We start from the raw sequence: 23372 nt of genomic DNA on the forward strand, positions 1-23372 counted from the left end.
CTCAAGTGCATGCTGGGAGCACAGGAGAGGTTGCAAAACAGCACCCTCTAGCGACGGCTACACTGGTACTGCAGCTAGGAAAGCTTCCCTCTCCACAGCATCTCGGCTAGCCTTCGCAGACTGGGCCGAGTGGAGGTGGGGGCTCGCCTGGGTGGGGGATGGACAGGGTGGGCCCAATCACAGGGATGAGACGGGGGTGGGGGGAGGGGGGACGGAATAGCTCATGGGTGGGGGCAGTCACAGGGATGAGCCAGAGGGGAAGGAGGGGGCAGAATACATAATGGGACGGAACAGGATGTGGGCAGTCATAGGGATGAGCCACAGCAACGCGTGGCAGGGCCAGCTAGTGTGTGTGTGTGTGTGTGTAACCAATAGCAAGAGATTCAGATGACGTTTGGGATTGAGTTTAATCAATCAGGTACCCATCAGAACAATGTGAATGGTAAGAAATAATGTCCACACACGAAAATACTTCCACAGAGTTTTGCACCATTGCCCATTCTCCTCCCCATCTGCCTGGCAGCTCACAAATAGGGCTCGTCTTTCGACAGTTCCCATTTCCGTGGTGCAGTGCCAGGTCTCACTGGCTTTCTCTCCATTGGTGCAATAGAAGATTCTGAGCTGGAGGGGAAGAGAAACAGGAGATGGTTACATTTCCAAATCCTCAAAGGGTACAAGAATGTAGGGGGGACCCCTGAAAAACAACAGAAAAATAAAACTGATTTTTTTTTTAATGATTTCATATTAGTTTTGAAAACAGAATGTTAAGTTTAATCAATAAGGCTGCCAGCTTTGGTGGAAAGATTAGCAGAGCAAATATTAGCACTGCTCGATCAAAGGAATGCTGAGGCTTTTAAGCCAAGCCCACTCAGAGAGCAGATACTGTATGGTGTAAAAATCCCTATGAAGATTTGAAGGAAAAGGTTAAAGGTTAGAGCTCTATCCATTTGGAGAGAGCAGGAAAACAAAGGGATGAGGATCACTAGAGATTCACAAAATTATACATAAAGTGGAAAAATACACATTTCTCTCTCTGTAATACTACAGGGTCAGGGTGTTAGTATTAATTTAAAAGCCTCTGGATAATTTGGGTCCAAGATCCCTCAAGGAGCAGATCCCTTATACCCCCTGCCTGGTCACAGGTTTCAGGGGGTCCCTGTTAGTGGTCCCCCATGCCTCAGATCCACCAGGAGCTGTATGTTTAGTATTGTGGGTACAGTTTTATGGGAAATCCTTCCAGTTGACAGGCCTTCCTAAATGTCTGGTGCCTGCTACAGACCTTTTCTTTATTCCCGCAGGCATTTTAGTTGATGTTTTATTTTATAGTTTTAACTGGGGAATCTATTAGAACCATACAGTAGAATCACAGAATTGTAAAGCTGGAAGGAAGCCCAAAGGTCATCCAATCCAACCCCTTGCAATGCAGGAATCGCACCTCAACAACCCATGACTGATGGCCAGCCAAGCTCTGCTTAAAAACCTCCAAGGAAGGAGAGTCCCATCAAATTCCGAGGGAGTCCGTTCCCCTGTCAAACCGCTCTTACTATCAGGAAGTTCCTCTTAAATGTTTCACTAAGAAGACTGACTGAGATTAAGGGACGCCAAATTAGCAATGCCCATTAATTTAAATAATTCTACTCTGTTATTAAATGTGGTAAATTTAAAATGTGGTCAAAAACCAACAATTCACGCCTTGCTAGACAGGCACATGATAGCAGCTGAAGTTCACAGAGTTTTCCACCAAAATACTTCATTAAATCTGAAACATCCCAAGCTGGCCAGAGAGTTTTAATCCTTTGACAGCTCAAAATGAAACTAAAGGAGGCATTGAGATGAAACTGTGCCAGCTGTCTGTCTACAGTTTTACCTTGGCTGCGCCAGTCAAGTAGGCGTTTTCTGCAGGTTCTTAAATAAGAACCAGGCTTGGCCTCATTTAGCTTCCAAGATTGCTAGACTGAAGTGGCAAACGCAAAACCTACCTGGCATCATGCTGCCCTGGAGCCAACCTTTTCCGAGCTGATACAATGACAATGGGAGGGAAATGCTCCCTGCGTCCGTCACGGGTACAGTAGTAATTGTCTGCCAGTTTATGGCTGGGACCGACAGGGAGGCGTGGAGGTGGCTGAGTCCTAAAGAACAAGACGTTTTAAAAGGTTAAACAATAGAAAGGGGAAATCTAACAGGTTTAGTTCAGTTAACTGACAAGTCATTAGCAAAGAACAGGAATGATCTCCCAAAAATTGAAAGTATCTAAAGGGATGAGCTCAAATGACATTTCCCCCCATAATATGGCAAGATTATATTTCTTACACAGATATTGAGGCACATGACCACCCAAGCACCATCGGCATATGCAAATGTCTGGCTTGTTTTAAGATGATATAGATAGAGCCTTTATTCACAGTAATAATGGAACTCTCAGGTGGAGGGTGCGAATCCTCCCACCCAGCCTGGAAGCTCACTGGGTGCTTCTCGGGATGGTTACTCACTCTCAGCCTGGCCTACTTCACAGGGTTGCTGTGAGGATAGAATGAGGAGGAAAACTACCTTACATGACCTCATGACCTTGAGCTCCTTGGAGGAAAGGTGAGATATAATGTACTAAATAAATATTTTTTCTCAATAAATTTACTCAATACTCTAAATTTCTTCTCCATTATTTGATTTATAATCCCACCCTTCCACATGAACGAGCCCCGGACAGCAGTAATAAAACATGCTAGGTGTTTTTCTTTTTTTAAAGCCAAACAGACCATTATCTCAGGGTTATTGGGAACAGTGTCTTTCAGCCTCAAATGCCTGGGCAAAGAGAAACATTTTAGGATTTCACAGAATTGTAGGGTTGGAGGGGACCTCAAAGGTCATCTCGCCGTCCAACCCTCTTCAATGGAAGAATCTGTTTGCCCGACGTAGGGCTCGAACCCATGAATTTGAGATGGAAAGTCTCGCGCTCTGCTGAGCGAGCTGTCCTAGCTACGACTTTCTCCTGAAAGTCCATCATGTGTGCAGTTCAAAACTTGTTTCACTGGGATAGAGAGGCCTGCGGCTGAGATCTGAACCCAGGGCTTTGGTTCCCTTCAAGGGAAAGGCAGCGAAGGAACCCCTCCCACACTTGACATCCCCCCTCCTCAATTACCTCTTGGCAATCTCTGTGTAACGAAGCTGAAGTTTCGCTTGGAGATCTCGCTGTTTAAAAAAAAGAGAAAGACAAAAGTGGGGCAAGGCTCAGGTCAAGTGTGCCATCTGGAGGGCAGGAAGCCGGTGTTTTCTTAAAAGCTAAACTGCAACAAGAACTGGCAAGAAGAATGAATACCTGTTGGTTCGTATCAATCTGAAACCAAGTTAATGGATTCAAACTACAAGAAAGAAGATTCCACCTAAACATTAGGAAGAACTTCCTGACAGTAAGAGCTGTTCGGCAGTGGAACTTGCTACCAAGGAGTGTGGTGGAGTCTCCTTCTTTGGAGGTCTTTAAGCAGAGGCTTGACAGGCATATGTCAAGAATGTTTTGATGGTGTTTCCTGCTTGGCAGGAGGTTGGACTGGATGGCCCTTGTGGTCTCTTCCAACTCTATGATTCTATGATTCTATGATAATACAGTGGTACCTCAGTTTTTGAATGTAATCCATTCCGGAAGACCGTTTGACTTCCGAAAAGCGTTCAAAAATGCAAGAAATTACTTCTAGGTATTTGGTGTTCGAAAACCAAAACATTCGGTTTCTGAGATGCTTAAAAACCGAGGTACAGTACCACTTTAATAGCATTTCAATGAGCAGAAATCATGTTACTTGCCCAAAAAATGGAAAGAAGCAGAAATCCCAGCAAAGGAAGAATGGATACAAAAATTAACAGAATATGCAGAAATGGCGAAACTTACCGAAAGTATAAGAAATCAAGATAACTTTTTTTTTAAATTAAAGGAATGGAAGTGGTTTATTGAATATTTACAGATAAATTATAAATAGATAAAACCATTGTCAGGATTGTAATTACCTGCAGTCTTAGAAGAGTATATATTTAAAGAAGATGAATAAATAAGCAAATTAAGTTACTTTGGATATGTAGGAGATATTAAAAACGAATTTAAGGAACCGCAGAAAGAGGGGGAAGGAAGTCAAGTTTTGAAATGTCAAAATGATTGTAAAATTAGTGGAATGTATAAAATTAGTGAAATGTATAAACTTGAAATGAATGAATTATCCCCATTTTAATCCAGGAGCAGGAATACAACCCCCATAATCCCTTGCGCAGAAAAGGGGCGGGGCTAGGCTTTGTTGTTGTTGTTTAGTCGTGTCCGACTCTTCGTGACCCCATTACGCCAGGCACTCCTGTCTTCCACTGCCTCCCGCAGTTTGGTCATTGGCTAGGCTATCGGATGGAAATACGTGCGGGGGGACGGGACCTAAATCCACCCGGCATAATTTCCTGCCACTGTTGCCACGAGGATCCGTTACAGCAGGCACAAGCAAACTCGACCCTCCAGATGTGTTGGGACTACAACTCCCATGATCCCTAGCTAACAGGACCAGTGGTCAGGGATGATGGGAATTGTAGTCCCAAAACATCTGGAGTTTGCCTATGCCTGCGTTAGGGTCTGCCCGCCGCTCCCCAGCCCGGATCGGTTCTTACCCCGGCCGCAAAGTTGCGGATCTTCTGGATGAGGCGGGTGGCCGACGCCATTTTGGCCTGCGTTGTCAAGGGCACAGGAGCCGCGGGGCACCTCGGGAAAACGGGGAAAGGACGATTCGGAAAGTCTCCTCGGGGCTTCCGTAGTTATGTGCGTTTCATTAGTGTCGCGTGGCACGCAGGGAGGAAGGGAGTCCCGTGCGGCAGGAAGCAGGTCGCGCAGTGCACCCTGGGAGTGGTGAGGGAAACGCTGTGAGGAAAGGCCTGCTGTCTCTCTCTTTTCCCCCCTCTCTCTCCATTAAGTCTAAATGGAAGAATCCAAACACGTCTAGAGAAAAATAAAATTATAGGAAACAGAATACTTCTTTGTGAGAAAGCGTAGCAAAGCATGCTGGGAAGAAGGACTTGAGGGACCGGGTGTGCGTTTGTGAAAATAAATGAAACCTAATAGATAATTTATTAATAAAGTTAAGAAGTGAAACCTAACCAAAGACAACCTATGATTTATTTATTTAAACGAGTAAATTTCAAATTAATCCGAAACCCCTCAACGCGGGGCATGCCGGGAATCGACTCTTGACCTGAATGAGCTCGCTGTGCATGCTGGGAAGCAGCCCCCCCTTTGGACTACAACTCCAGCCATCCCCGAGCGCTGATTGCGTCGGCGGAGGCTGACGGGAGTTGAAGTCTTTTCGTCACACACCCCTTCCGGAGCGGGTAGGCGTGGCCCTCCGAGGGTATATAAAGGCCCGGCCCGGGCCACGTGACCCTTTCTGCCTCCTGCCTTCGCCTCCGCCATGGACACGAGCCGCGTGCAGCCCATCAAGCTGGCTAGAGTCACCAAAGTGCTGGGCCGGACAGGCTCGCAGGGGCAGTGCACCCAGGTAAGCCCGGGAGAGAGGTGCCGGGTGTGGGTGTGGGTGGACAAGGACTCCCCCGATCCTGCTCCTCCACTTCCGGGGGGGATTGCACTCTGCACGCCCTCAGAGGCTAGCCACCCCCTTTCGCCTCGTCTCGGTGCCTGAGTCTGGGCCTCTTCAAGGCGAAGGAGGGGCCTCGACGACGCCACCAGACACACACTACCTCGCCATCAAATTTCTTGAGTCAGGGCATCTGGCTGTTAACCAGAAGCGGTTGGTGGTTCGAGCTCGCTCGGGATTGGACTAGATGACCCTCGGGGCTCCCTTCCCACTCTACAACTCTTGGGGTAAAAATATTTCGTAAAAAGTTTACAGGCACGAAACCCTTGGAAACTGCCTTACTCGTTTCGCAAAGTTTATACAGGGTTGCGCACGGGGAGCGCAGACCTCAAAGCGCTCCCCTGTAAACTGCAATCGAGAAAAAAGTTTGCAGCTGCACTCAAAATGCTAATAATAATAATTTATTATTTCTACCCCGCCGTTTGGCTGGGTTTTCCCAGACACTCTGGACGGCTCCCAACAGCGTATTAAAAACATGATAAGACATCAAACATTAAAAGCTTCCCAAAACTGATTAATGCCACCTTGACTTTCCTAGAAGCATCTGGGTAGGTTTGTAAACCTCCCTGTGACTGACTGTTATTATTAATTAAATGTGTGTATACTGCCCATCTATAGATCTCAGGGCAGTTCACAACATAAAAATAAATAATGATAAAATAATAACAAAAATAAAAATGAACAAAAGCAAACCAATAACACCCCCCTTCAAATGTGAGTTGTTGTTATGAAAATAGGTTGCCCTCACTTGCAGAATGGTTAGTGTAGTGCCCACACATTCTAAACAGCTCCTAACACCTTGATCCTTGGATGAAGTGCAGTGTATAAATTAAAATAAATAGTGATGACTAAGCGGTATAAAAATCCAATAAACTTAGCAACACTAGTATCTTTTGCAGGTGACATTTGCAGCAGCGTTGGGTAGCTCTCTAATGAGGACGATGTAGTCCCACAGTAGAAAGGAAAATCTATTCTGTGCATGCTCAGGGGAGCCCTGCCATAAATATTTGAAGCCTTGCTTTCAGAACAGGTTCAGTTTTTGGTTGTCTGTTGTTGCAACCCAGCTCCTCTGCCTTGGTTCCATTTCATCCTGCTAATGCCTCACTGTCTCCTTTGTAGGTCCGTGTGGAATTCATGGATGACACCAGCCGTTCGATTATCCGCAACGTGAAAGGCCCAGTTCGGGAAGGGGATGTGCTCACACTGTTGGAGTCTGAACGTGAGGCCCGGCGGTTGCGCTGAGCTGTAGCCAAGTGAGTGTTCTTCTAATTACCCATCCCTGTCGAGCAGTGTGCAGTTCAGCCTTGCTCAACCCTGACATCTTCCTCACGTGTTTGAAAAAAGCAGTGCATGAAATACAATAAAAATCAGCTGAAGGCAATACTGGTGGGAGCGAAAGCAGCAGATACATGTAAAATCCATGGGGAAGACAGGAGGAGAATGTTCCGTTGTGCAAGGAGAAATATATAATCTAATAATAATTTATTATTTCTTCCCCAGCCACTCTCAGCGGCTCTTAACAGAACATTAAAACAGAATAAAACTTCAAACATTAAAACTTCCCTAAACAGGGCTGCCTTCAGATCTCTTTTAAAGTCAGATAGTTGTTTTTTCCCTTGATATCTGATGGGAGGGCGTTCCACAGGGCGGGTGCCTCCACCAAGAAGGCCCTCTGCCTGGTTTCCTTTAACCTCACTTCTCGCAATGAGGGAACCACCAGAAGACCCTTGGTGCTGGACATCAGTGTTTGTGTTGATGCTTCTTTGACTATAACCCAGTGGTTGCATCCATCTGAGTTGCACTGGGATTAGACCCACTGAAATTAAGGAGTCTCTGAATAGGAGTAAAATTGGATAAAATCTACTACAACGCTCATGGCAGAAACCGATTCACCTGGGAAAAGCCCCTAGGAACAGAAATGTCTCCAGTTGGTTCTCCAGAGAGTGGACACCTGCCATATCTTAACAGGAATGCTATTTCACAGAACAGGCTGCCAAATTAAAAGCCGTGCTCCGAGTTAACGTGGAATGGGCCTCAGATCTTTGGAACTTGCAGGAGAAGGATGTTTTTTAAATCCCAACTCCCATACTTCGGTCCATTGAACCCATCACCAATTTTACAGGTGCTACCATTCTAGTTTCAGTCTGCTTTCCTGGCCAGGATTTTGGCAGGTCTTCCCTTTCTATCCACCTAGCCTTAAACAAAGCCTTTTTAAAGAATCTTCCTGGGACATCCTCATGCCTGCAGTTGTCTGATCAATATTTGGTGGTCCATAGGCATGCTGAAAGATTGAAACTGGGATGGTGGTTCTCTTCACTAGCAACTGGCTTCGAATTATTGCAGTTCAGAAAATATTCCCTGGGCGTAAGGAAAAACCTTTGCATTCAAACATGCTCAGAACCTCAGTTGCCCCCCAAATGGAAAACCTTGCAGGATGTGCAACTTTTGCTTTGGAGTAAAAATAACAACTTGTAAATTGTGTCTTGTCAAAGGCATGGAGGACCCAGTGCTGTTTGGTGGGATTTTATCTTATCTGCAACCAATACAGACACACAGGACTCTCTCTCCACAATGTTGTTGTTGTTTAGTCGTTTAGTCGTGTCCGACTCTTCGTGACCCCATGGACCATAGCACGCCAGGCACTCCTGTCTTGCACTGCCTCCCGCAGTTTGGTCAAACTCATGTTCGTAGCTTCGAGAACACTGTCCAACCATCTCGTCCTCTGTCGTCCCCTTCTCCTAGTGCCCTCCATCTTTCCCAACATCAGGGTCTTTTCCAAGGATTCTTCTCTTCTCATGAGGTGGCCAAAGTATTGGAGCCTCAGCTTCACGATCTGTCCTTCCAGGGAGCACTCAGGGCTGATTTCCTTAAGAATGGATAGGTTTGATCTTCTAGCAGTCCATGGGACTCTCAAGAGTCTCCTCCAGCACCATAATTCAAAAGCATCAATTCTTCGACGATCAGCCTTCTTTATGGTCCAGCTCTCACTTCCATACATCACTACTGGGAAAACCATAGCTTTAACTATACGGACCTTTGTCGGCAAAGTGATGTCTCTGCTTTTTAAGATGCTGTCTAGGTTTGTCATTGCTTTTCTCCCAAGAAGCAGGCGTCTTTTAATTTCGTGACTGCTGTCACCATCTGCAGTGATCAAGGAGCCCAAGAAAGTAAAATCTCTCACTGCCTCCATTTCTTCCCCTTCTATTTGCCAGGAGGTGATGGGACCAGTGGCCATGATCTTGGTTTTTTTGATGTTGAGCTTCAGACCATATTTTGCGCTCTCCTCTTTCACCCTCATTAAAAGGTTCTTTAATTCCTCCTCGCTTTCTGCCATCAAGGTTGTGTCATCTGCATATCTGAGGTTGTTGATATTTCTTCCGGCAATCTTAATTCCGGCTTTTCACTCTCCACAATACAGAGTGAAAATTTGTTTTCCTAATGGTTTTGAAGGAATTGGTTTTGAATTGAAATTAAATATGCTCAGAATTCCAATTCCTGTTCACCCCAGACACCAGTTGGGGGAGTCCTGCCCCACTTGCAGGTCCAGATTGTACAGTGCTGATCATTCTCCTAAACTTTCTGGCTGAAATTCAGCTGCCCGTTTATAAAAACCTGTTGTTATCGATAGAGTTGAGCATGCAACTAAATCCCAGTTTGTTTTGTTTTCTAGGTTGGGTCAAAACTCTCCCGTGTGATGTGTTTGTACAAGCCTGGTCGAAGAGTGATGAGCTACCCTCAGTCCTTCCAATAAACTTCCTTTGCCCTCCACCACTTAAACTTGTGTGCAGTGCTTTCAAATTACCAATATTTCGTAATAATTCAAAATAGTTGTATGGTGTTACGGTACGTACGCAGCCCTTTCTCCACGCCTGTCCCATTTACGCCCAATCCCTATTGCAACTATATCTGAGGGGCAGGTGGGGCTTGTCCACTGGGAAGGTAGCCCATCTAGGAGAAGGAAAACACTGATCCTAAACCTGCTGCCTTGTGGGATAATTTCTGGGAGAAGAAAAGGCAGTGCACCCTACACTGGAGGGGAGCGAGTCCCTCAGATGGTTGGATGGCGCCTTGTACAGCTCCTTCCGGCAACTCCTGCATCGAAGCCAGCGCCAAACGTCTTGCTCTGCTTTCCTCTGGACTGTATCCGCAAGGCCACGAGGGCGGTCTTGTTGTCTCGGGACCTCCAGCCACGCTGCCCGGGCTTGTGCCCTGGGGAGGTCACATCTGTGCTGCTCGTACAGTGGTTTGACCTCACCCCCGGAGGCACGCTCCATTATCTCACGGTGGCATTGGAGCCTGCAAGCTTTCTTCAGCCCTCCCCATTTTCTTTGCACACACACCCCGCCCCCCAGCCCTTAGGTCACCTCCACGCCATACATTTAAAGCATGCGGCTTCCCACAAATAACCCTGAGAACTAGCTCTTTGCAGAGCTACAATTCCCAGCACCCTTTAACACACCACAGTCCCTAAAGTTTCTTGTGGGATGGGACACTAGGAGTATGCTGTCGGTGTGCCTGTAGCCTCTGCTTTATCCATGCATCTTTCTCTTCTCTGCTGGTTCCTGCAGCAGCTTGAATCCTCTTCCTTGGCTCCTTGTGTATTATTCGAAGGTCCCAGTTTCAGTGCCTGAAGCCCTGCCCAGCTATTCCCAGTTGGTGCATACACATGGAGGCATGGATGCAGCTCTCCAGGCCCCTCTTATCTTTCCAAGGTCATGCTCCATTCCTAACTACTTTTGCCTGTCTAGAATGTGCCATTGGAAACCTCTGCCCACCAAGGAACATGTGGCCTCTGGAAAGTTGCCCATGAGGAAATGCGGATAAAAAAGTTTCTCTGCCTCATGTAGATGACATGGATATAGACTGGACAGTGGCCTGACTCTGCAGACGTCACATCTGAAGCCCGTGTCTTTCCCCCCACCCAATAATAATAATAATATTGGGAACTGCAGTTTGTCCCTATATTTCCCAGCATTCTTACACTACAGTTCACAGGAGTCTTTGCTAGAAGTCCTCTGCATTAAATAGATGGGGTGTGCGCACAGATTCTCTGTATGGCAGTTTTTTAAAATGTGTTCTTCGACTGATGTCAAGGCACCTGGGCCTGGGAAGATTTTCCCAAGCTGCTCTGTTATTCAGATGCTGTAAAGTTCTGTTACTGATTCATTTTACTTCCCCAACAGGGGAGGGGGTGCATCTCGGCTGCTTAGCTAGGAACTTCGTAGAGAGGCTGGTGCATTTTTCGTATATAAGGTCAGGCTGAATATTTGAAACCGGCATTGTGGTATGTAAGGTGGGCAATGGTGTTTCTTGGTTGAATGGCTGTAGCTCAGAGGTAAGAGCATCTGTTTTGCATGCAGAAGGCTTCAGGGTCAATTCCTGGCATCTCAGAGAGTTGGAAGGGGCCCCTGCGGGTCATCCAGTCCAACCCCCTGCAATGACGGAATCTCAACTAGATCATACAGTACACATGACTCCAACCTAAACACACCCAGTTCCCTCAACTGTTCCTCATACGGCTCGTTGATGGGGAAACAACTGGGGAGGCTGGTTGGTGCAATTCCCAGGGTTTATAAGACTTTATTAACAGTAAAAGAGGTTAACTATTCCTGCACTATGCCATCAAAATTCTACAACTCCCCCCCCCCTTTTAACCCTGCCTGCTGGAATTTCAAAAGACAAATGCTGTGGGTTAGTGGCTCTTTATTCTGGTGAATAACATTTGAAGGCATAAAAAATAATAATGGAGCTTTGCATATGAAACGATGTGCTGGATCTTTGGAGTGGCTCTTTAAAAAGAAAAACCAGCAGTCTGGAGCATCACAAGATTAGATCCATCACTTCTGATTCAGAGAACCTCCATCCTTCACAGAGGAAACCGTCTGTTGCAAAAAGCAGGAAGGTATGCTGGATAAAAAATGTGCTTTCGGGCATCTGATGTTTCGACCACTTAAAAATCTGTTGCTTTTGAGAAACAGGCATGATGGGAAGAAGGGTTCTTAAGCTAGCTTGCCCTTCGGAAACTGGGTGCTCTTCCAATGTTTTGCACTCTACAACTCCCATCATCCCTAATCATGGGCCAGGCTGATGGTGGCAAACAACAGCCAGAGGACACCAGGTTGGGGAATTGAAGTTGAGTCACCTACATATTTTGGAAAGTTGGTTGTCTGTCAGTCCTCTTCAGGGTCCCTGCCTCTTGAGATACTGTCACCAGCCTTGGCATGACAGATCCTGAGGTTTGAGCAGCGGCCGTCGACAAATATTTGAATGCCGGGTGCCATTTTGATTCAAGGGGGTGGACCGACTTCGGCGTCACTTCAACTGGGTTTTTTTTTTTTTTTTGCATAGTTTCGGCCTCCTCGCGAGCTGGGGAGAGCAGCCTTTGTCGGCATTTAGACGCCATTTTAAACCAAGGTGGCGGACCAAAACGTGGCTTTGGCGTAGCAGGTTCAACTCACAAATTACACTAAAAAAACCACAATATTTTGGGGTTTCTTCACATTCCCGGGCAATGCCAGGTCCCGTACGGTATATATCGATTATTTTGCAGGAAGCAACATAAAAATCCCCTTCCTCACAGAAAACAGGCAACAAGAAGAAGAAGTAGGGATCGAACTGCTCCCACCACGCAGTCTATAAAGTACAGTAATGCTTAAACAGGTTGACCACCTCACTGAGGACTAGGGCCCCACCCAGGAGAAGGGAGTGGCAGATTCCTCCTGGCAGCCATAGCTGTGGATTCTTAACTCCTGCGACCTCCTCCATGTGGAAAACAAAGGCTGGGCAGCCCCCAAGCAAGGCTGTTTTAAAAAAGTGACGGGAAGGGCAGTGTTCGTTTGGTTTTTTTTTGGTCAGTGAATTACGCCAGAGGTAGCATGTCACTGCTGGGAATCTTCTTGTTCCTGTCCTGTAGAAACAGAATCAAATCAAATCAATCTGTATGCAGAAAAAAAAAGAAAAAGGGGAAAAACACAGCAGTTACGGAAACATTAATTATGACTTACTTACATGCCGCCCATCTGACTGGGTTGCAGTCAAAATCGCAAACTTTAAATTGTCAAACAGAAAATTTAATAAAATTATGAAGTGTGGGGGGAGGGGCAGGGCTGACTCACCAGGTGAGCAGGCCGCTGACTGGGCGAGATGGGTAGATATCGACGCCGCTATGTCACTATGACCAGCCTCTAGAGCGATGGAAACAGCGTCGTTTCCTTCCTACAGATGGGAGGGGAGGCAAAACACAACATAAAACAAGTGCTGGAAGATGCCCTGTTTAGCTACACAGAAACAGAGAAGGCAAAATGTGGCAGGTCCACTCTCCCCGCAACTAACTGCCACTAGAGATGGCCGCCTCAGAGATAGGAAGCAGCACAACCTCATTCCTTCAGGTTTTGGGGTTGCCCGGCTCCACCAGGAATCCCCAGCTCCTGAACTGGGCCAGCTGGTCATGATGGGAACAACTCTTTAAGAAATTGGTGCCTGAGTTTTCCTCTTCCCTCCTTGTCCCTTTCCCCTTGCGTGCTGTGTGTGGGTTTTTTTCTGAGGTGCTGCGTCATTTTTTATTTGTTGCACATAAGCCTCTTTGGGCAGCCTTTTTGGAGGCACAAATGCTCTAATCCCCGGCTGAATGGCGGTATAGAAATTCAGTAAATAATTTTAAAAACGAATGAAGCCTCCCAGAGCAAAATACAGTGGCACCTCGGTTCAAGAACAGTCCAGTTTAAGAACGATTTGGTTTACAAACTCTGCAAAACCGGAAATAGTGTCTTGGTTTGCAAACTTTACCTCAGTCTAAGAACAGAATCCGAATGGTGGAAGGGCACCGGCGGCAGGAGGCCACATTAGGGAAAGCATGCCTCGGTTTAAGAACAGTTTCGGTTTAAGAACGGACTTCCAGAACGGATTAAGTTCGTAAACTGAGGTACCACTGTACACATCAAGTGGCTTAGTTTGGTTCGAATCAAGTACAGTCATACATTGTAAGTCAAACGGAATCCATTCTGGAAGTCCGTTCGACTTCCAAAACGTTCGGAAACCGAGGCGCGGCTTCCGACTGGCTGCAGGAAGCTCCTGCAGGCAGTCGGAAGCCCCGCTGGAGGTTCGGCTTCCAAAAACAGTTCGCAAACCGGAACAGTTGCTTCTGGGTTTGCGGCATTCGGGAGCCAAAACGTTCGAGAACTAAGCTGTTCAAAAACCAAGGTACGGCTGTATACACTTTCAGAGTTAACGCTAAATACACTACTTCTGGTCACTGAGCCCACCCTAGCCGCTGGAGGGCCGTGGAAATTTGTGAGCCGGGCTTTTAAAACTTGCGACTAAGACGACTAACTAACAACCCATGTACTGCTGTCTGAAACCAAATGGGTGCATTGGGTTTCCAGATATATTGGTGTTACAGTGGTACCTCGGTTTACAAACACAATTGGTTCCGGAAGTCTGTACTTAACCTGAAGCGAACTTTCCCATTGAAAGTAATGGAAAGTGGATTAATCCGTTCCAGACAGGTCCGCGGAGTACTTAAACTGAAAATACTCAAACCGAGGCGTACATAAACCGAGGTATGACTGTATTTCCAGTTCTCCAGCTCGCTAGAAGGGTGGTGGCTGTGTTAAGATCAAAAGGGACAATGAGAAAAGGAAGGGATCTTCTACCACAAGTGGTGGACTTGTAAAAAGGTAAAGGCTTCCTGGGAAATGGTATATAATGTGTTAAAGAAAATAGGACTGGCGTAAACCTATACGATATTTGAAAGATCATTATAAGCAATTAACATCCCTTAGCAGGGTTGTCTGAAGACTTGTAATGAGGAATTTTCTTCCCTTTCTATATTTATTTAAATCTTGAAGTATCTTGCAATGAGTGTAATCAGAATTGGAAAAAGTATAAAATGCAACGATATAAAGGTTATGGTAATTTTGAAAGCCAAGAGGCGGGAGGGAAGGAAGGAAGGTGACAGGCTCTAAAAAGAGGTAAAGTGAATACCAATGATGTGATTGTATATTATTAAATGGAAAACTAATAAAAATTATTTTTAAAAAATATTTATCAAAAGGGACAATGAGGACTAGGAGCTTGAAGCAGGGGGAACCCAACTGCTTACGTTATCCACGATGGAAGCGTCGCAATCCGGCTGAGTCAGCAGCAGCCTCACGGTGCCTGCCCGCCCGTGTTCGCAGGCGCACATGAGTGCCGTGGACCCCTCCTCATCTTGAAGGTTGATGTCCGCCCCGCAAGACAGCAGGGCCTCCACCATCTCCTGCCTCCCGTGGCTGACGGCAAGCATCAGGGCCGTCTGGCCGGCCTAGAGCGATACAGACAAAGAATGTTGAAAAGCACTTTCTTATCGTTCTCAAACCTTCCGTTTCATTAGCTCAAATGCAGGATTTCCCCGATGTCTAGTGAGATTCCTCCTATCTTGTTTAATTTTATTCTCAACCCCCAAAGCACTAGTAATATTTATTTACAGTATAAATAGTGTACGGTATAAATATTGCCTAGCTGGCAGGACCAGTGGTCAGGGATGATGGGAGTTGTAGTCCCAAAACATCTGGAGGGCCAAGTTTGCCCATGTCTGATTTTAGGTTTTTTTAAAAAGGAGATAAAATGGAATAGGAAAATGTAATGATGATCATGTGCAATATTCCAGTGTGCCTCTGAGCATGCGCCAACTGCCTAGGCTTCTCAGTTCCCTGCTGCCCAATAGCAGGGGGGCTGGTTGCTGCTCCCCGCTCCCCTCTCCCCTCCCTGAAAAACCCCATACATACCTGGCTAGCTTTGGCATTGACATTCCCCATGCCGAAAAGTCTCCGGACAACAGCCATTTCCTCTTCCTGCTCTACAGTTGCTAGTGCAGTTAACATCAGAGCTGTGTAGCCAGCCTTGTTCTGGTAGTTAACATTACAGATCCCTGGGGAGACAAAGAGAAAAAATGCAAGAAACTGGCGCAAGTACTCTACTCAAGGCTGTCTAAGTTATGGGTAGGCAAACTAAGCCCAGGGGCCAGATGCGGCCCAATCGCCTTCTCAATCCGCCCCGTGGACAGTCCGGGAATCAACAAAGGTCCGTATAGTTAAAGCTATGCAATATATCTTCCACAATGTCCAAATCAAAGGATGTTGAGAGGCAAAACATTGTGGCAGCTGCAAATAGAGTTTGCTTCCCCATGTTCTATGATTTAAATATCTTAGATAATAGGGTCAACTATGTTACAAAGCTAATAATCCCAGACCAACGTAGGGCCTTTATGCTGGCCCGACTGAATGTCTTTCCCTCTGCATTTGTCAGGGGTAGATATCGGAACACTCCCAGACACAAGAGATACTGTAGTAGATGTTCTCTGAATGTGCCAGAACATATTAGGTGTGCTGTCCCCCCCTTCTGGGTGCTCTGACACTGCAGCATGTTGGAAATGTTGGATTCTGCCTGTCTGACACTGACCAAAAGGTGACTGTGGGAGTAGCTGAGTTCTTGGCAGCAGTGTCTCAAGGAGCAGTTTAACAGCAAGAAATCTCAGGAATATATATATATATATATATATATATATATATATATATATATATGCAGTTTACTGTTGCCTCTTTGTATGCATTTTAAATACTTTTGTATGTGACTCTTTTTCTCGCGGTTCTATTTGTAAAATGCCTAATAAAGGTTTGATAGTCGAGTCGAGTTAAAGCTATGGTTTTCCCAGTAGTGATGTATGGAAGTGAGAGCTGGACCATCAAGAAGGCTGATCCCGGAAGAATGGATGCTTTTGAATTATGGTGCTGGAGGAGACTCTTGAGAGTCCCATGGACTGCAAGAAGATCAAACCTCTCCATTCTGAAGGAAATCAGCCCTAAGTGCCCACTGGAAGGACAGATCCTGAAGCTGAGGCTCCAATACTTTGGCCACCTCATGAGAAGAGAAGAATCCTTGGAAAAGACCTTGATGTTGGGAAAGATTGAGGGCACTAGGAGAAGGGGACGACAAAGGACGAGATGGTTGAACAGTGTTCTCAAAGCCACCAACATGAGTCTGACCAAACTGTGGGCAGGGCCGGCTCTAGGTAGAGTCCCGGTGGTGCGGGGCGCCAGGGCTCCGGGCCGGCAGGTGGGGCGCTGCGCAGCAAAGCCGTGTGAAAGCCACGCTACATGCTGCGAGGGCGGGGGCACCGGAGCAATCTCCGCGCCTCAGTGCCAGGGCGCCCGTCCTGCTCAAGACTGCCCTGACTGCAGGAGGCAGTGGAAGACAGGAGTGCCTGGCATGCTCTGGTCCATGGGGTCACAAAGAGTCGGACATGACTAAACGACTAAACAACTATACAAAATAGAGGTACCAATTAGACAAATTCTCCTTTAAATGCAAACAGAACAGGATTTCTCCTCCATTCCTGGCCGCTGGAGGTGCTAACAGAGACTATGCTGGCGACCCCTGACCTTAGGGCCACTCACCTGTGTCCAGCAAAAGCTGGACAATGTCAAAGTTGGAATGAGAGACGCTGTAGTGAAGAGCGGTGTTGCCATTGCCGTCGGAGAGGTTGATGACGTGCGACAGCAGCGCAGGCGAGATTTCGGCAAACGCCATCAGGTGCTCGGCCACCTCTCCAGCCAGAGAGGCCTTTTGGCTGGACAGGCGAAACCATTCCTGGAGGATGAGGCTGGTGCTGGAAAGCTGGAAGCCAAAGCAGAGGAGCGATTTCGATCCCTTTCCCCCCAAAAAATCCTCGCTGCAAACCTGTGAGGTAGACTAGGCCCAGCAAGACTTGCAGTCGAGAAGGGATCTGGACCCCCATCTTGGCTGGACACTTGTGTGGGTTTCTGGGAGTGCGCACTGCTCTTAAGTGGCCCCGATCCTTTGAAAAATACAAGTGGAAAAAGCCCTCCCTTCCAATAATAGTATTATTATTATTATTATTATTATTATTATTATTATTATTATTACCCTGCCCATCTGGCTGGGTTTCCCCAGCCACATAACCCTTTGGAGCAGGTTTTAAAGGGTGCAATTTTTGGGGAAGGGGGGCACTTTGATGCAGAGGAGAGAGAGATCCTGTCCTCATTCTACAGTCAGCTGACAGGCACTAATGGATATAACCCAGGATTTAATTGTTGTTGTATAAAACTGATTAAAACGACAATAAACAAATCATTCCACCTTTCCTCTAAGGGGCGAAAGGTGGCATACGGTACTGTGAGGGACAGGGGATATCTCGAAGTCCCTCCCCTCCTGAGTTCAAGCCCATCCCCGAGCACAGGGGAAAGCAGAGAGAGTTCCGATTCCAGTGGGGAAGCAGGAAGTCGTGTCCGAGGCTCAGGCAAGGTAGAGGAGCCAGGGTCCCAGGTGGGACAGGAAGGGGCGAATAAGGGGGGGAGACCCATCCCCCCAACTCCGGAATTGCGCAGAAAGAGGAGGGGAAAGAGGATGGGTCTGCCAAAGCTTTTGTGTTGGAGAAAGACGCGCCAAAAGCCATTCGGAGGTTCTGAACCCGACTGAACACAAAGCTCCGTGTAAATAGCAATGACTTCAGCACTGTAAATACGCAGCACCAATAAAAGAATAAAATGCAGAGCTGTGTAGAGTCGTTACTCTGAAGTAGCCCGCTCCGGCCACTGTGACAGGTACCTAGCTCGTCCGCTCTCCATTTTATCCTCACAACGACCCTGTGAGGTAGGTGGAAAGATGCAGCAAATGGCACCCAAGGGGTTACCCAGTGAGCTTAATGGCTGAGGGAGGATTCGAACTCGGCTCCTAGCCCCCGCACTCTGACCACCACACCACACTAGCTTATAGAAGCCTTATGAAGCTCCGTACACCACCTTCAGAGGGTGATTGTGTTATTTAATGCAAATAATAATAATAATACCGTGTTTCTCATATTGTAATAATAATAATAATAATAATAATAAGTTAGTGTCAATGCTTCCTCCGAGTGATCAATCTGCCCCAACTCACCACCTCTTTGCTCTTCGCAGCGGTGCCATCTCTGGTCAGGTGGCTCCTCACCAGGAGACAAGCGTCCCTCAGCCGGGGACTCAGCTCAAACCTGTCAAAGGAAAGAGCTTTTGAGCTTTCAATGAGTTGGAAGAGACCCCCAAGGGTCATCTAGCCCAACCCCCTGCAATGCAGGATTCTCAGCTGAAGCATCCATGACAGATGGCCATCCATCATCTGCTTGAAAACCTCCAAGGAAGGAGAGTCCGCCACCTCCCAAGGGTGACAGTAAGAGCTGTTCGGCAGTGGAATTTGCTACCAAGGAGTGTGGTGGAGTCTCCTTCTTTGGAGGTCTTTAAGCAGAGGCTTGACAGGCATATGTCAAGAATGCTTTGATGGTGTTTCCTGCTCGGCAGGGGGTTGGACTGGATGGCCCTTGTGGTCTCTTCCAACTCTACGATTCTATGATTTGATTCTATGATTCTATGAGTCTTCTCGCAACGGTCATGTTTTATAATCCCCTATGCGATCGAATCCTATAGGAATTTTCGGAGCATAGGGCATCCCTGGATTAAGGGAGAAGAAAGCATGGACGAGAGCATTCGTTGAAGGATCAGTGCCACACAGGGCGCAAAAATGGGAAGACCCATCATTGAGAAGATACACAACCCAAGTCCGCCCCTGGTAGTATGAATGAGAGGGGATTAAAAGAGGCGCGAGGGAAAGACAAAAAAGTAGAATATTCTTATATGCTACAAAGGCAGCAAGAATATGAATAGCTAGAAATTGGAAAAGCGAAATAGTACCAACAATAAAAGGAACGGCAGGATAAATTATTCGAATATCTCGAATTGGCAAAAATGACGGATGCGATTAGGAAACGGCCTAACCAAAAATTCCAAAAGGAACGGGAAATTACAGAGATTATCTTAAAAAACAACGACAACAACCAGTGTCCCCAAGTCAAAAGCTGGATTTGCTTTGATTAATTTTCGCAAACCACAACATGGATTACAAGTATAGCATGTGGAAAACAGCAGAAATGAAGAAAGGATTAGTCTAACAAATAGACAAAATAGACCCGTGTTGAGGAGCACAGAAGTCTGTTAGAGAAGAAAAGGAATTGGAATTAAGGAATAGGGTGACGTACGTAAGAATTTATGGATTTATGGTTGTATGCATGCTTTTTGTATATATATTTTTCCCTTTTGGTTGTTGTTGTCATTTTATTATTTTGGTTATTTTATTGTGTGTGTTTCTTCATCAAGAAAGAAAACTAATAAAAAGCACCCAAAAAAACCCCAGAGGTGTGAGGGGTTTGCAATTTACATTAAGAAAACTCATGCCTCCCCCAGCCTCTTTCTCAGTTGTGTGTCAGGAGTTATGATGATGATTATATATTTATTTGTGCCCTGGATTTTTCCCTGACAGGAACTCCAAGGCAGCTTATGGCTGAAAACAAGAACAGCTAAAACCATAGAAAAACATTGACAGAATTAAAACTCGCACACTTGCTCGCTCGCTCAGTCTATCTATTAACATGTGGCTCATCGGAAGTGGAAACAAATTTGCATGTATTGCTGCACTGCAGATTCTACGAGGATCTACGCTTGACCTTTATCACCCCAGCCTTACAAAAGCTTAAAAATGAACCAGAATCCCAACGTCTGAGAGCCTTGGTAGAAGACAAGGTCCCTGAAATTATGATCAATGTTGCCAAATTCTGTGTCTCTGCTATCAGATGCAGGAAACAAGAGCTTTCCAATGTCAATACGCTGGCGAATGCGAATACCTAATTTTATCTATGTCCTTTAATTTTAAAGTGTTGTTATGGCCTAATTTGTATTGAAATTGTCCTCTGTTTATTTCTGTGTTATCCTTTGTTGAATAGCTGTATGAGTTGATTTGGTCTGTGACCGTTTAATAAATTTTGATTTGATTTGAGTCTATATATTAAAAACATACAGATCAATTACAATAAAAACAGCATGGCACCAACCCTTTCCTTAAAAGCAGCCAGCTCCCAAAAGCCTGTTGGAGAAGAAGGTGCTTCACCTGCCGGTAAAAGGACAGCAAGGAGGGAGCCGGTCTGGCTTTTCAAGGCAGGAAGTTCCAAAGTTGCCTGGGAGGAGCCACCACCGAGAAGGCCCTCTCTCATGTCCCCACCAAGAGGGCCTGTGGGGGTGGAGGGGCCGAGAGCAGAGCCTCCCCAGGAGATCTCAGAGCCCGGGGCAGGTTCGCCTGAAGGAATAGGGTATTTCTGACAGCCTTGTAGGGTGTAACCAGCACTTTTAATGGAGTCCCCGAAACAGGCAAGTGGAGCTGTTGTGTCCTGGATTCTAGGACTTACTTCTCCTTCACTTCCAGGGGAGCTTCTCCCGAGCTGTTTGCATCTTCGGCTTCCTCCAGATCGTGGCTCAGTGTTGCTTCCTCCTGGGTTGCCCCCGAAATGGGAGTCTCTGAATCGCTGCCGCTGCTGTCCACATGGGGAGGCAAGTCGTCATCGTCGTCGGTGGTGCTGGGAGTGTCACTGCCGAAGCCAAGTGGCGAGCCCTTCCTGGGGGACCTCTCCTCCTCCTCTTCTTCCTCCTCCTCCTCCTCACTCGAGGTGCTCTTGTACCTGCCAGGACAGATTGTGGGGGATCAAAACGGGGATCTCGAGGGATCCAACTTGTAGGCAAGCACACAGCCAGGCACTCCTGGTGTTTGGCAGTTGGCTTTCCTGCCTCAGAAGGCAGAAAATCTGTTCAAAAGGTATCTAGGAACGAAAATAAGCGCAGCCCTGCAGGTTCAGGCTGAGGGTCCGTTTCTATCTATCCCCCAGCCCACTCGCTTCAGCAAGGTGTTCCTGGGAAGACCGCAAGGCAGGAGTCAAAGGTCGCAGCCTTCCCTTGCGATTGCAGCTGCTTATCAGAGGTAGACTGCTCTTGAACACTGGAATCCCCATTCCGCTCTCTTGCTTCATAGCGCTTGACAGATTCACACCCACACCCCCCACAGACTTTATCTAACTGGTTGTCAGAAGAGGGTGCCAGGGTCATGTACGTGATAATTCCCAAGGGTTCAGCAAAGCTAACTATCTATTCACAGAAATGAAACAGCTTGGGCCCAGTGAGCACAGCAACTCTTCCCAGTAGGTCTTGCCCCCAATGGGGCAGTTGCAAGGATTAAAGGTCCCCGGCGTCCCAATGCTAAGTCTCCTCCTGCCCCAGGTCCTTCCCAAGCAACTTGAGACTTCTCCGCCTTGTCTGCCTCTGCTCTCTTCATACCTCTGTGGGTTCTGGGAGACCAGGAAGAGGGGAGCTGGTTGCAGCAGGAGGGGGAGACCCCCTGGCTTCTTGAACAGCCTGCCTCATCTCTGTTTCCTGGTTCCCCCTCCTCTCCTGCCTCTGATTCCAGACTGCTCTCTGCCACAGACTCTTCCTGCTCACTAAACCCTGTTGGCCCTTCAGCCCTTCCCTGGGGGTTCCTCTGGGGGGTTCCCCAGCTGGTGCTTGCCACCACTCCTCTTTGGTCCCTGACCATTGACCATGCTAACTAGGGGGCTGATGGGAATCCAAGAACATGCAAGATCCTAAGGACAGGTTTTTGGGTCTGGGGCAGGTGATCTTGTGCCCTTGGAAGAACCATCCAGATTGCACTCCCTAGCCTTGGACAAATTAGTTCTTCTTTCTGCCTCTCCTTCAACACCCCCCCCCTTCCACCCACTCAATGCACCCCCTATTAAAAACATTTTCTTATAAGGCAGTAATTTATATTTTTATTTATAGACATATTTATGGACATATTTTAAAGCCGATTTTGCCCCCTCCCCCGCCTGCACCCCTGGCGGGGGCCCACCTCACCACCTCCTAGCTACGGCCTGGGGGCACATTTGAAAATATGTCACAAGCACCACCAAAAAAACACACCATTTCACAGAATGAAAGATGGTGAAGCTCAGAAATACCCATGGCACAAAAAAGAGGCAAAAAAATTCCCACACCCTTTAATACAAAGCACTGATTAAAGAAAGCAGGTGACATTTGCAAAGCAAGCTTCCTCAATTTTTGTTTTTGAATGGTAAAAGCAAATGCTAAATGCCAAGGTGGGCATTTGAGGGCAATGTGGTGTCTGAGTCTTAAGGAGAAATCATCATAGAAGGATCACATCGGTCCTGAGTGTCTCTTGCTGTGGTTTTGCACTATGACAGTGTTCAGTCTACATCAGGGGTGGCCAACTCCCAAGAGACTCTGATCTACTCACAGAGTTAAAAACTGGGAGTGATCTTACCCCCTTTTGGGGGGTTCAGGTCAAAGCTGTTGAGTTTTTTTTAAGGAAGGGAAGCCCTGTTTTTTGGGGTTTAGGTCAAACTTGTTGAGCTTCTTTTAGGAGGGAGGGAGGCCCATTTTTGTTTAGGGCTTCAGGTCATAGTTCAGCTTTTTTTTAGGGAGGAGGAAAATTTTGGTGAGGTTTTTTTAGGGGTGCCAGTGATCTAGCAGTGATCTACCACAGACATCCAGTGATCTACTGGTAGATCACAATCTACCTGTGGGACGTGCCTGGTCTACATTATGTAGTAGTTTGTGGCTTTTAATTCAGATATGTTTTCTGAAGCATGTTTTTTTTATGACAGAGACTTAGAGTTTTGACTTGTAGGGTATTGCTGGGAAGTTTTTAAGGTTTGATGTTTTATCGTGTTTTAAATATTCTGCTGGGAGCTGCCCACAGTGGCTGGGGAAGCCCAGTCAAATGGGTGGGGCATAAATAATAAAATTATTATTATTATTATTATTATTATTATTATTATTATTATGGAACAGGCTGAGGATTCACTCAGTCTCTTTGTGAACCACTTTGAGGCTTTTTTAAAGC

General features: G+C 46.6%; 3 protein-coding genes across 9 annotated transcripts in view; 1 reads left to right on the plus strand and 2 right to left on the minus strand.

Moving 5' to 3' along the window:
- Positions 1-388: 388 nt before the first annotated feature.
- Positions 389-4682, minus strand: NDUFA7 (NADH:ubiquinone oxidoreductase subunit A7). Its single transcript, XM_035121065.3, has 4 exons — positions 4630-4682; positions 3137-3186; positions 1980-2129; positions 389-621 (listed from the first exon to the last, which is right to left on the minus strand). Exons 1-4 carry the CDS (start codon positions 4678-4680, stop codon positions 525-527), a joined length of 348 nt encoding a protein of 115 aa, XP_034976956.1. The 5' UTR covers positions 4681-4682; the 3' UTR covers positions 389-524.
- Positions 4683-5409: 727 nt separating this feature from the next.
- Positions 5410-9383, plus strand: RPS28 (ribosomal protein S28). The gene is made up of 3 exons (XM_035119489.3): positions 5410-5510; positions 6726-6859; positions 9277-9383. The coding sequence occupies exons 1-2, from the start codon at positions 5424-5426 to the stop codon at positions 6846-6848; spliced, it is 210 nt and encodes a 69-aa protein (XP_034975380.1). The 5' UTR covers positions 5410-5423; the 3' UTR covers positions 6849-6859; positions 9277-9383.
- Positions 9384-11292: 1909 nt separating this feature from the next.
- The window catches only part of KANK3 (KN motif and ankyrin repeat domains 3), a 28814-nt gene continuing 16734 nt past the window's right edge, over positions 11293-23372 (minus strand). For 6 of the 7 annotated variants that reach the window (XM_060275388.2, XM_088672946.1, XM_088672945.1 and 3 more), the window contains exons 5-11: positions 20869-21138; positions 18540-18630; positions 17039-17258; positions 15371-15513; positions 14707-14907; positions 12722-12821; positions 11293-12513 (exon numbers count right to left, since the gene is read on the minus strand). In XM_060275388.2, the coding sequence (XP_060131371.2) occupies positions 12485-12513; positions 12722-12821; positions 14707-14907; positions 15371-15513; positions 17039-17258; positions 18540-18630; positions 20869-21138 (1054 nt within the window). In that variant the 3' untranslated portion in view covers positions 11293-12484. Of the gene's footprint in view, positions 12543-12721; positions 12822-14706; positions 14908-15370; positions 15514-17038; positions 17259-18539; positions 18631-20868; positions 21139-23372 lie in introns of all 7 variants that reach the window. The other variant, XM_088672947.1, reaches the window with a different exon arrangement.

The sequence above is a fragment of the Zootoca vivipara genome, chromosome 6 (assembly GCF_965207765.1).
Source record: "Zootoca vivipara chromosome 6, rZooViv2.hap1.1, whole genome shotgun sequence".
In the NCBI taxonomy this organism is placed as follows: Eukaryota; Metazoa; Chordata; class Lepidosauria; order Squamata; family Lacertidae; genus Zootoca; species Zootoca vivipara.

What these genes read in the sequence shown, in the direction of transcription:
- NDUFA7 (XM_035121065.3), bottom strand. Translation starts at nt 4,680, where the DNA reads ATGGCGTCGGCCACCCGCCTCATCCAGAAGATCCGCAACTTTGCGGCC. An exon ending in TCCGCAACTTTGCGGCCGGG is followed by an intron (nt 3,187 to 4,629) that starts GTAAGAACCGAT and finishes TTTTTTAAACAG; the next exon opens with CGAGATCTCCAAGCGAAACT. An exon ending in CCAGGGCAGCATGATGCCAG is followed by an intron (nt 622 to 1,979) that starts GTAGGTTTTGCG and finishes CTTCCCCTCCAG; the next exon opens with CTCAGAATCTTCTATTGCAC.
- RPS28 (XM_035119489.3), top strand. Translation starts at nt 5,424, where the DNA reads ATGGACACGAGCCGCGTGCAGCCCATCAAGCTGGCTAGAGTCACCAAA. An exon ending in CGCAGGGGCAGTGCACCCAG is followed by an intron (nt 5,511 to 6,725) that starts GTAAGCCCGGGA and finishes TCTCCTTTGTAG; the next exon opens with GTCCGTGTGGAATTCATGGA.